The sequence below is a fragment of the Archocentrus centrarchus genome, chromosome 15 (assembly GCF_007364275.1).
Source record: "Archocentrus centrarchus isolate MPI-CPG fArcCen1 chromosome 15, fArcCen1, whole genome shotgun sequence".
NCBI classification, from domain to species: domain Eukaryota; kingdom Metazoa; phylum Chordata; class Actinopteri; order Cichliformes; family Cichlidae; genus Archocentrus; species Archocentrus centrarchus.
The window spans coordinates 21,717,883-21,731,308 of NC_044360.1; the positions used below are offsets into that span (position 1 = coordinate 21,717,883).

General features: G+C 39.7%; 1 protein-coding gene across 1 annotated transcript in view; it reads left to right on the plus strand.

The window, feature by feature from the left end:
• The window catches only part of LOC115793003 (calcium uptake protein 1, mitochondrial), a 28,580-nt gene that overhangs the window by 6,499 nt on the left and 8,655 nt on the right, over positions 1-13,426 (plus strand). The window contains exons 5-8 of the mRNA XM_030747691.1: positions 487-530; positions 3,708-3,719; positions 11,077-11,082; positions 11,791-11,905. Coding sequence (XP_030603551.1) covers positions 487-530; positions 3,708-3,719; positions 11,077-11,082; positions 11,791-11,905 — 177 coding nt within the window. The remainder of the gene's footprint in view (positions 1-486; positions 531-3,707; positions 3,720-11,076; positions 11,083-11,790; positions 11,906-13,426) is intronic.

Consider the following 13,426-nt stretch of genomic DNA (forward strand, 5'->3'; position numbering starts at 1 on the left):
TTTTTCAAGCATAATTGAGTTTTATAAAAAAAAAAATCACATTTCCTGCTCTGCTTGCAAGGAGAAACAACAAAGACTGAGCGTAATAAGCATACAGACCGAGATAAAGCTTATTTATTTTCACCTGATCCATACCCCGTGTACTAATTTAAGTGAGTATTTGTTGTGTTAGCATGAAATAACATTGATTTCTGATGAATCCCAATGCTCATTTCAAGCTACCCTAAATACAATTACTACATTATGTGGGCTTTGGTTTGTGCTGCTGACCTGGATCTATCAAATGCCTCCTTGTTTGAGAACTGAGTGAAAGCTGAATGCTGGTGATTGGCAAAATAGAAATGGGTTGTTAATGACTATTATTAATCTCCAGCACATGTCATTGATTACCACAGGTAATACCAAGTAAATAAATAATTGCTCTGCACCATGCTATGCATAAGTCTGTCCTAATCTACAATCTCTCTCTCTCTCTCTCTTTCTCAGATCTAGGCCTGGATCAATTCATTGTGAAGCGCTATGATGGAAAGGTATGATGAGGGTGTCTTACTTGAAAAAAGGATAGAAAGTCAACTTAGCTATGATGGAGGTCTAATTATGTCTTAGTTTAATATCTGATTCATAAATTCAGTTTAGAGTCGCTGTTGTGGGATTTTGTAAACATACTACAAATAATGTGTGTTCTAAAAACATATTGTTAGAGTTTATTTCTTTCCCCTTGCACAGTTTGCCAGTCCACCACAGGGGTTTATCACCCAGAATATGACCGATGGCTTTAAGAATCAGCTCACCAATCAAAAATACCAGCAAATCACATTTTTTTCAGTTATCCAAATTCTCCATGGTGATGTCTGGCCAGGTAGATAATAGTCCCAAGTGAACAAAAATGCTAAAATGACTTCTTAGCACTTTAAATGAATTCTTTTGCTGTCATGCAGAAAAGATCAAGCAAAAATGAAGTCTGCTCTTGATAATTACTTTTTTTTTTTTTTTTTTTAAATCTCCAGTTTATAATAAGATTTAATCTGTTTATGTTTTTTAAATATGCAAAAACAGAGCAGGAATTACAAGTGTAGTTTTATAAAGTATGGTCTTATTGAAATATGAGTGAGTGCAAAAATCAGTCATATTATCTCTAAAAGAAAAATAACTAGAGTCAAATCACAGGTTAATTCATAAAAATATTGCCATCTTTGTGTCCAGATATTACTGTTCATTGAATCTTACATAGACACAGAATGAGGTCCTTCTTTGAAATGCAATATAAATCAAAAGAACTGCATTCATTCTTTGTTCTGGATGAACTGGTACTGCGGGAGGTAGATAAATAGCTGGAGTTTAGTATGAATGGATTCTCTGACTCTGTAGAATAAAATTAAATACTTACTGCAGGCAGTTGGATTGTAGCATTTCAAAAAAGGACAAATGGAAAGAGAGCGTAAACAAACCGGAAACATCATTACATCCAGCAAATAATGCAACTGTCTAAATACAAAAACACATTTAACTTGTATTTTTGAGTCCACTTTGTTTTGTATTTTGCTTAAATCTGTTGTTATGCTGATGTGTGTGTAAATCAGTTTTATCAAAACAAAATAACATTATTAGATCAACAGTAGAAAATGTCTTTTTGTCTTCACCACCTTTAAAATTGAATTGGAACATTATCTTAGATACTTCTTTCTTTCTTTACTCGTGTCTTTGCTTTTGGCCCTGCTTTGCTGTTTCACTAATACTTTTGCTTTTGCAAATATTATCAGAGCTCTAAAGTTCAGACAAAGGATTAAAGGACAGAAAAGCTGTTCAGTATGAAGGTGCCTTTAACAAAGCACTTAAGAGTAACTGTAATAGGGACATGCACAAAGAAGGCCTGCCCACTATATAATGACCTCTTCAAAGACAATGACAGTATGCAAGCATTACAGGCTGGTCCTCATGGACACTGATTGACTTCAGGGAGCTAGGGTCTGTACTCTAAATGCTGACATTTCCATGAATATAAATCACCAAGATCATTATTTTGTAAGTGCTTTTATTGATATTGATTTGTGACCATTACTGCCCTCCCATAGATTAGAGAGAGCACCTCTCAACACCCAGCAGCTAAGCGTTCATTTAATATTAGCTAATCATCAGTGTGGTGATTGTAGCTTCTAACCTCATTACAAAATTCATCAGCCCCCAGGTTGCTATGAGTTGCTACCTAATCTCCATATTGAAGTCAGATGAATAGGTAGCGAGGGACTGCAGTCTATTTTATTTTTTTTTTGTCACAAGTTTCTTCCTGTACTCCTTTCTCTGCTCCTGCAGTTTTGCTTTACCTTACCTTATGTTCTGTGAACACCTCTGCAAAACTTTTACTTGCCCATATTTTACAAAATGATTAAAGAATTTGGGATATATAGTAATCAAAATGACCAAAATCAAAATGGAACACTCTTCGTTTATGGCCCTTGTCTGCTTATGTAAATGTCATCTGTATCTAGTCCTCATGCTTCTTACATTTGCCAGGCAAATCTTTAGACACATGGGCTTCTCAGATACTGGATTTAGCTTTGGTTTTTTTTCTCCCTGGTGATTTTACTACCATGGCTAGAGTGGCCCAAGAGATTCCCTCCCTCTACAGTCCTCATTTTTGCACGCACACACACACACACACACACACACACACACACACACACACACACACACACACACACACACACACACACACACACACACACACACACACACACACACACACACACTTTCTTCTCACTGGTTTAATGTGCATAACTAGCAGTTTAGAGGAGGAATAAACTTTTACTATTTCCTTCAAAGTTAACACAAAACAAAAAAATGCAATGAGTTAGACCTACATGAGATGGCTAGTATAGTGGTAGTATACGTTTAAATAATGAAATTGATGGAAAGTACATTTAGGTACAACAGGAGCGTTTCAGCTGGGGGTTGAGAGGTAAACTAAAGCTAAAGTTCATAGCAAAGAGGACGTCATGAGAGGTCTCCTAAAAGATCGCTGTACGTCACTTCCTGTGGTTTTATGGAGAGTAAGTAGCCAAGCTGACTGTAATGCTGCATAGTTAAAGGGGAATATGTGTAGGTGTTGCAAACCACTTAATACATCCTTCTGTCCACCATCTCCTGCTGACACTAATTTGTTCCAGGTTCAGTCTGTATGTAAGACAAACTTGTGTGGTTGTTTACCAGTTGTTGTTCATATGGACTCAACCTGTTCATTGTGTTGCTTTCCATCCTGCCCAGAGTAACATGATTGTTTTAGAAATTTTTAACTGCTTGTCTTTGCTCAACAAATTGTTCAAATGTACCTTTTCTCCACTGTTGATTCACTCCCTCGCTGCGGTTATTCTTCCTGCCCTCATGTTTGTATGCTTTCAGCTGCAGTAATCCTATATTGATGTGACCTGATGTTGTTAACTGTTGATTATTCTCTCATGCTCTTATCAGACATTCTCTCTCATTCATGTAACAAATAACTCCCCATTTTCTCTCTTCTCTTCCTCTTGAAAAACTGTCATCCTCAATTCCCTGTCTCCCAACATCCCTCGTTTTTTCTCTCTCTTCTCCCCAATCATTACATCTGCTGATCCCCACTCTTCACCCTCCAACTCCCCAACCCTCCTCCCCACCTCCACTTCATCTCCTCTGTCTCGCTCCTTTCTTCCTGCTCTGCCCCTCCCTCTCTGCAGGACTTCTGGCAGGTATGGGGTGTGTGCCGAGCAGCATGTGTGCACCTGAATGAAAAAAAAAAAATGCACTCTGTAGCCTCTTGCTATTCCTTCTATCTCCTTTATACTTTTTCCTCCTCTCCCTTTGATTTCTCTACTTTCTTTTGACTACTTGCTCTTTCTCTGCAGTAATATGCAGGGCATAGCTGTTCACCATTGTTAGTTCAGGGGAACAGCTATTTAAACACTTTTTTTCTGTATGTACCACATCTCATTATCATCAAGCGTGAGTGTCCATCCACTATGACTAGGACAGCAGCAAAAATGTGCATTTTAATTTTTATATTTTCCCTGGATTGCCAATAACAATTCCTAAAATTCCATTCAGGTCTTTCCTCACGGTTTCAACATGCTGTATTTGTGATGGGAGTAGAATAAGGTTCCACTGTATTTATATATAATAAGCAGAGTATGGCCATGTAACATATTTCTTAATGATAGACTGGTAACCGCTTTAGCCACGGTGCAACAGGACGGTAACCTGCACAAGCATGAGCAGTAGCTGCTTTAGTAATCAGGGGATTGGTGTGTTTAATTATTAACCACTTTTTTAACAAACTTTAAAAAAAATACTTGATCATATAAATGCTTATCTGCCCTATGCAAGTACTAGCTGCATAAAACAGCAGCACTCTGAGATGTCTTATTTTGGCTTATTTGGTTGCCATAGCACTCTCCACCTCTGCCTTGCCCATTAATTATATATGCTACAGTAAGACACCTGATACTTGTTTTTAGTGTAGTGTAAATGTTGAAGAGATTTGGTTTTGAAGTCGGTTGAATGGCTCTGTCAGTCAGCAATGCGTAACGATAAGATAATTGTAGCTAAGGACATGTTACAACCTGTTCATCATATCCTGACTGGCAGTGTGATAATGTGAAGTAGGCACACGCCCCACTGTGTGTGATCCTGTATCAAATATGCAAACTCAAACACTGCTATTGTTATTGGACATTATGTTGGAGACCTTCCCAGTGCCCTTTGTATAGCTTTGCTAGAGGCAGCTATATGCCATGCCTTCCCTGCTGAATTATTGAAAATGCAGGCTATAGTTTGCCTTGACAAGGATTATTAAACACTGCAGCACTGCTATATAATTTATATATACTAGTCAGTTCCGCAATGTAAAGTGCACCTACTTTTATATGTAAATTTTAGATTTTAAAGTATTGCAAAGCTGGGATGAAAAGGGCCGCTAAAATGATTACTTTCTAAAGGGTATTGGTCAGTAAGACATCCTAATGGTGCTGTTCCCCTGCACTCTCACTGTCTTGCTTTACACGCACACCTTTTCTTCTCATCTTTCATTTCTTCTAACAACAGCTGTAGCTTTCCAAATGCTTTGGCACTTGAGTTGTTTCCCAGCATGCACTGCTCTAATGCCTGCCTCTCACAGAGAAAGTAGCTGGTGGCGGCGCCCCCTCTCTGTGCATGATGGCATCACGAGGTGATTTTAGGCCCAGAACAATGGCTCTGTTAGCTAATGTCAAGGCTGAATTGATGTGCTTGATAGTCTTCACAAATCCATCCTCTGGACTGTCGGGTGTCAGTGCTGCATGATTTCTGTAGAGCATGGTTTAGAGTTACTGAAGGCAGGACTTGGTTTGTGCCTTTAAATGTATGCAAACTGTTCCTACATGTTCTGGCCTGCTCTGTTTATAAAGCCACACTGTCTTCCGGATGACCCGCAGAGACTGAAAGTCGACACCTGTCACTCAGAGGGAGTGCAGAGCCGGCTGCTCCGATTGAAAACGAGCCACTTGTCACACCAACTGTTGTCATGTTTACCCTTTCTGATTTCACAGGAAGCTCCTAGGGGCTGCTGTTTGGACTGATCCAGACCAATACATATTCTTCTGCTGTGTCTAACTGTCTACGTGCTTTCGTTGACCTCTCTGTTTTGTTAACTGTGAAAGCTCACACAAAAACACACACTGAATATTCCTGATCTTCTGGTCTTTCTCCCTCTCTTTCTCTCTCTCTGTCTTTCTACTGTGTTAGAGGTTGGGTTGTCTCAAAAGCTGGTCATTTAATTCGGTTCACCCTTTCTTTTATAAGACAGCTGCCAGTCCTCAGTGAACGAAATTTGTTTATTGAGCGTTCCACATCAGGAAGCATTATACTGAATGTGCTCTCTCCATTAGTTATTAATGGCACACCTGCTTTGTGGTTACCCCTGAGACTAGAGGTGGCTAATGCATTAATTTTTTCTCCTCCCACACACCTGCCTACCCACCTACAGGATGTGTTGTTTTGGTCCAAAGATGCGATCATATACAGGGAGAAAATATTGTCTGCGGCGAAGTAACCAACATGAAAAATCGCATTGTCTTTGTGTTTGTTGGGGAGGATATACACTGCTCAAAAAAATTAAAAGAGCACTTTTTAAACAGTGTAGCATCAAGTCAGTTAAACTTCTGGGATATTGGTCTGGTCAGTTTAGTAGCAGAGGGGGTTGTTGATCAGTTTCAGCTGCTCTGGTGTTACTGAAATTAACAACAAGTGCACTAGAGGGGCAACGCTGAAACGACACCCGATACAGGAATGGTTTTACACTGGAGACCACTGACATTTTTCCCTTCTTCATCTTTTCTGACTGTTTTTTCACTAGTTTTGCATTTGGCTAGGGTGTCACTACTGGTAACATGGGGCGATACCTGGACTGTATAGAGGCTGCACAGGTAGCACTGCTAGAGCCCTATAAGATGACCTCCAGCAGGCCACTGGTGTGAATGTCTCTGACCAAGCAATCAGAAACAGGCTTCATGAGGGTGGCCTAAGGGCCCGATGTCCTCTAGTGGGCCCTGTGCTCACCTCCCAACACTATGGAGCCCGATTGGCATTTGCCATAGATTATCAAAGTTAGCAGGTCCAACACTGGTGCCCTGTGCTTTTCACAGGTGAGAGCAGATTCATCCTGAGCATGTGTGACAGATACCGGATGGCAGCCTGACTGTCATCAGGTAAACTACTGACTACCATTTTGAGTTGCTGCAATGAAATTTCAGCCAAATGGACTAGCCTAGCCTAATTTTTTCACTTTGATTTTTGGGGTATCTTTGAATTCACCCCTCTGTAGGTTGATAATTTTAATTTCCATCGAACGACGTGGCATCCTTTCATTCCTAACACATTAACCAGTCCACATCAGTATAGATATCCAGCATGATCCCCCCCCCCCCCCCCCCCATTGAAATCTGATGTGTGCTCAAAGTGTTCTTTGTTGGCAAGTGGGCTTGCAGACAGTCAGACCATTCAGAAATGTCAAGCTCAGACCTGGATTGACTTTACCCTCAAGCAGGTCATCCTGAATTCAGTTTTCCCTGAAACTCAAATCTTTTATTGTACCCACAAAAGTGACAGTAACCTTAGAGCTACCACATCACACACTGGAGTGCAAAGGACATAATGGTACTGATTCATTTTTAATGCACCCCTTGTCACTTTCCTCCCCTCTTTCACTCATTCTGCACTGTCTGCCTGTCAGACTGTACATGTCGCTGACTTTTTTTTATTTCTTTCTTTTTTTAAACCAGTTTATCAACACGGTCCAGTAAACCAAGTCCCTTTGCATTCAGATGCAAGGTCACTTAGGGACAGGCATCACTCAAACCCATGCACACTCGACATATGTGCATTTATTAACAGTGGAATGAGAGCAATTCCCTTTTGTCACTGGCTGAGGGTTTCATCTATACAGGCAAATCTCAGCCTAGACCCATAAATTAATGTCTTTGGTGTGGCACTCATGGAGGAAAAAGATAGGAGGAAAATTGATGGGTGACAAATGACATATTTTTGGTATCCAAATGTCTATACAAGCGGACTGCAGAATAGTGTGAATTATGTCTCATATCAATCAAAGTTGCTTCAGCTGATGTCTGTTTGCTTTTGTTATGACACTGGATGTCAGAGATTTGATCTTTCTCATCAGCACAGCTGTGTTATATAGTCATGTCCATAGGTATTTGTGGCTTTAACAAAGAAGTGATTGGCTGTTTTTATTTCAAACATGTAAATATAAATAAAACAAAAATACACTGTACACAGGGAACAAAGTAAAAGAAAACAAATCTAAAGATGTTTTTTAAACTGTATATATATTTTTATACTGTATGTATATTTTCAGCTGTGTTTAGAAAATCTTTTCTAACTACTCCAGTGAAATGAATAAGATTTGGTTATGCTTGCTGTACGGGTCTCACTTTTTTGTTTTCTTAAAGCTAGTTAAAATTTGGTCGGGGTAGCCTTGGCCTGTTCCTTAGCCTGGTGCACTGGAGAGCTTAGCCCTGACCACACTTTAACTCTCTGTGCACTCTTTGCTACCAGTGCTGCCCAGACAGCAGCTCTGTGCTTCTGCCTCACCTCACAGGCTAGTTAGATTGTTCAGTCTGCCATCTGGACACAGCCACGGGTCGGCTTTAGTGTAGCTAACACACAAAGACATGTATGAAGACATGACCAGGCTCAAGGCAAACATCTAAAAAGCAGTCACACTCACATGCATGCATGAAGTTGGCACAGATTAATAGATACACACAAAGAAGGCATTAGGTTTTAATTTACTTGATTGCTGCAGCAATCAGGCTTACAGTCATTTAAAGATCAGTGCTTTGCTTTGGGAAAAATCTACAAGTGTTAAATACTGTGTTTTTTTGGTTGTTTTTTTTTTTTTTTTTTTAAGTAGTTCGGAGCCTCTTAGTAAATGCAGCAGCGTGTTTTATAGGCATAATGTCCTCCCAGTTGAGCTATCAAAACTAATGAATTACTAACTGATTAGACACAGAGACTAAGTGTCTTAGGAATCAAGTAGCCTAATAGCTGCGTTTTGTAGATAAGTCTTTTGTCATTTATCTGATATAATACTCTCTGTGCATTTTTGTGCCATTCACTGGCTTTTTACTGGAGCATCCTGAATTGCGTATCTTGGAAGCCGAGGCTTGCACTAGTGACAGAAAGATAGAGGATAAAGTGCAAGTCCGGCCATGATCCCTTACAACAGTGCTGCAGGATCTAAGGAAAGGAAAGGCAGTATGAAACATGGAGCACAGCTTGATATATACAGTGCCATACCTCTTCTTCTTAACAGAGTGCGCAGTGTTGCATCACACTATGATGGCACACTGTGTGTGTGTGTGAGTGTGAGAGAGAAAGCAAAAATGAAGAGGAGATGCTTTATTGTCAGCTCATTGGCACTGAAAGCTGTGGCTGTAGAGTGGGATCCTAAAAGATAAAATTGGGTTGTTTACCTAGTAGGACACAGGCTGCATCAGAGTAGAGTGTTTGTGTGGCTTTTGGGTTAGTGCCTGTTACTGCAGCCTTTAAAATAATATTGGATTAATATGGTACTAGTTTCCATTGCGGGGCCATTTCATAACCCCATTTACGAAAAATGTATTTATTTTCTTTGTAAATTGTATATAAAAACAGCCCATTTTGACTTTGACTTCAACAACACGTTTCACATAAAGTGGGCACACGGGCGCGGTTGCCACTGTGTTGCATCAACTCTTCCTTTAAAAACATGCTGTAAGCATTTGGAATCAGAGGGAATTACTGTATTACAGTATTAAAAGAAAAATGTTTTAATGTAGGATTTCAACAGTTTAGGTCATTTAAAGTGTGAGGTGATGGTCCCCTCCTCTTTACCCTGTTTGACATGGATCCATGATTTCCAAATAGAATTTCAAATTTTGATTGGCTGATGTTTGTGTTTGGCTGATGTTTCCTATTTCATCTCATAACTGATCAACAGTGTATAAGCACAACAGTTTGTGTATATACTCAGTATCATCTCAATTGCATATCTTTATGCAACGGTCCATGTGTTATCACAAAGCAAACACAGCATGGTCAGCTACCTCACAGCACTCAGTACCATTCCTTCTGGAGTGCATGGGCATGTTGAGGGAAATGTCATTTTAAATTAAACTTTTGGGTTTGTGTGTTCATATTTTTGTTGGGTATGGTTTTAACAGGTTTTAAGATGACATCAGCAAATTGAAATTTAGAGGGAATTATAATTAATTTTAAATGGTGTCTCAACTTTTTTGGAAGCTGCGGTGTATTTGGATTTGTGTTCCTCCAGTGCCATTTTTGGCTTTTCTATGAGGATGCTTTTATCCTTGACTCAAACCAATGAAAGATGTGATATTATGCCTAATGTGCTTTGTGCCTCTGTTCTGATCTTTATAATGAGGCCCAGTGTGTTTATGTCTCTTTGTGTGCAGCCTTGTAGCTGTCACATTGTGCCCACTGGCATGCACACTTGTGTGGCAGCGTTTGTCTTTTCTGTTTTGTAGACTGGTGTTATATCTCAGCCTTGCCTCAGACCCAGAGAGCTTGTGCCATGTGTCATTGTTCCCAACTTTGGGGACTGTACCAACCTCTTTCACTCTCACCCTTCTTCTTTTTTTGCTCTCTTCTTTCTTGTACTCTTTTACATTTATACAGACAGTAACACCTGTAAAGCACCTGGAATTAAAACATTGCCCTTTACTGTCTTCCTTCTTCTGTCACTTCCTGTCAACCAGTATCATAAAAAAATAACTTTCTCTTCCTCCGATTGCCCCTTTCTCCCCACTCCCTTCTCCTTAGACCATGAATGTTTCAGTAATTAAAGTCACAGTAAAAACCGATGTTGTCTTCGCATCCTGACTTTTAAGACTGAGGATAGACATGAATTGGCGATAGAGATCAATTTTATGAGCTCATACTAATTGTATTAAGCAGCAGTTATACAGATTCTATGTAATGAGAAGGGAGTCGGGTATGGGGTAATAATTTGAAATATTTGATATGAAGGGGGTGCCACCAAATTTTTGTATTCATATATGTTTCAATTAATGTAATTAATATAGGGCTGCTTCCCCTGCAAGTGATAATATGAGATTAGCTTTGCAGCATGCAGTTCTTGTGATTATACTACTACATCAGTTGGATTCACTTCAGTTTAGATATGCTAAATGTACACTCAATGTAATAATGTGTAGCAGAGCAAATCATAGTCTTAGTTTGATTATTTATTGTACGTTAATTGTAGTTGAATACCGTGAAGACTGCAAAGCGTAATTGAATTCTTTGAGTGGCATCGCCCAATTATCTTGTTTTGAGCAAGATTGTTTCTGTGTGTGTGTGTGTGTGTGTGTGTGAGTGCGTGCGTGTGTGTGTGTGTGTGTGTGTGTGTGTGTGTGTGTGTGTGTGTGTGTGAGTGCGTGTGTGTGCGTGTGCAGCAATGTGAATGCTAAAGAGAGCAGAGGCCATGATTTTTTTTTCTAACAGTTGTTTTTCCTCCCTCCTCATCCTCCCCTGAAATGGACCTATTTGCAGATGGAGGTAACGCCACGTGGGCCAACCCCCCCCCCCCCCCCCCCCCCCCCCCCCCCTCCACCCCCTCACCCCTCTCTAGGCATGCTCTGTCCGTCTGTTTGGTGGAGAGCTCTGCTAGTGGGACACTGTCTTTCAAGTCTCTGTCACTGAGTGTGTAGTGTGCATGTGATGAAATCACACTTTCATGCAGTGCTGTGAATATACACATGGAAAACATAGTTAACTGTGTGTTTGTGTGTGTATGTGGGTGTGCAAAAGAGAGATAAATTCACCTTGTTTTAATGACTAATACACTGGGTTGTGTTACAGATATGTTTAATAGTGTGTGTTTGTGCTGCAGTCTCTCATGACGTTTTCCCTCTCTTTGTCAGTTTCTCACTGTGAGTACGGTCTCTGGTGGATAAATGGTTTTGTACTTGAACTGACCACTGACTAATCATCACCATCCTCGCCTACCTGTTTGGCTTCATGTGTATGCAGCACTTGCATGACTGTTAATGTGATAACTTGTCTATAAAAAGTAACTTTTTTTAAGTGTGTGTGTGTAAAAGACCAGAATGTGTGTACATTTTTGTGTTTGAACCAGTCTCTAATTAGGCCTCGCTCTTACACACACACACACACACACACACACAAAACTCCACAGCTGTAGAAGCTGTGAAAAGTGTTTAATATAACTTTTCCTTTTTTGTGTGTCCTGACCTGGATGAGCAGAAGATTGCCCAGGAGAGGGAGAAGTTTGCAGATGAGGACAGCATATTTTACACACTGGGAGAATGTGGCCTTATCTCCTTCTCTGACTACATCTTTCTCACCACTGTGCTGTCAAGTAAGTACATTGTTGAAATGTGCAAGACTGCTTAGAATTGAAATGGTTTATATGACCTGTCTCATTAGGTATGACATCCTTTAAATCTCATGCATGGTTCACAAATCAAACCTCGTGAGGGTCTCTTCTTTGTCTTCTCTGCTCTCTACATTTCTGCTGTCACTTAAGAGAGAAGGTGAAAGAAAGGAAATCTTTCAGTGTGACATTATTAGGTAGAATAGGACATGTGACACGTGGGTTTGTAAATGTTAATGCGAGTCGACCAAGTCAGCTTATTCGGATGTGTTCCACAGATCAGCCTTAACTTGATCTAGTATCGGTCATTGATACAGGAAATAAAACGCCTCTCCTCTGAATGTGTCGGAGTTTTTGGGAATAAAATGAAAACGAAGCTTGAATCCTTCCTCTCCAAAGGCTAGTAAACTTTTATCCCTAGCTCAGCTAGACCTTTTATTATAATCCATTTATATGGAGGAAAAAAAAAGCCTTAAGGGAAATTTTTCAAGGACAAGTCATTTTTTTAAGCAGACAAAGCCGGATGCATTATGGTTGGTTCCAGTCCATTTAACATAGTCACAAAAACAGCATAAAGGGCACATTTTGACTACTAGGTTTAGATTTACACCTCATAGTGGCACACATTTACCTCTTTGATATCGTCTTAATCCTTTACAGATAGAGATAAAGATTAATCTTCCATAAAAGGAATTGAGGGATGTTTGAAGCAATAAATACTCGTAATAGTTAACTGTACACTAACAGTGTGAAGCTCTGAAAAGAATTTAACAATATAGGAGAGATTATATAATGTTTTATACTGCATGTTATTGTTTTGGTGTACAAATTACGTGGATGAGTCAAAATATTATGACCACTCACAGATGAACGTGTAAATTTTGATTGTCACATCTCATAACAATGTTTCGCTGCTCTGCTCTGCAGCAGGTCAAACAATTAATGAGAGATAGGGTTGGTCCAAGAAACAGGGTTGGTAATAGCGCCTGGCACAAGCTACCACCAGGCACCTTCAGGCTTCTTATAAAGTCCATGCCTCAGTGGGTTTAAGCTGTCAGCACTCAAAGGACCAGCTGCATATTAAGCGAGGGTGGTCATAACATTTTGTCACATCGGTGTTTAAGTCTTACAACATGTTACAGTTTAGGTCATTTTCTAAAATCAGACAGTAAAGGTCTAGTTACTTAATTTCATAAAGTAAAGGTGTATAGCAGAGTAAATACTTTTAACTATCATTGCATAAGTGGTTACATGGATGTAAGTGTTGTCTTTGAGATGGAAGTATGGGCCTGGAGAAATTGTAAATGTAAAATTACACTCAAAAAAGATTCTGGTTATGTGATCATTAACGATGACTTTGTGCAGCTGATGGTTAAAAAAAAAATGCACAAAAGTCTGCATATTGGAAACAGTGAAGAAAACAAGTATGGTATGCTCATATACACTGTGCAGTGTGTTTTTAGCAGAAGGTGGGACCGATTTTGTTGTGCAGTTTGATGGTTGTTT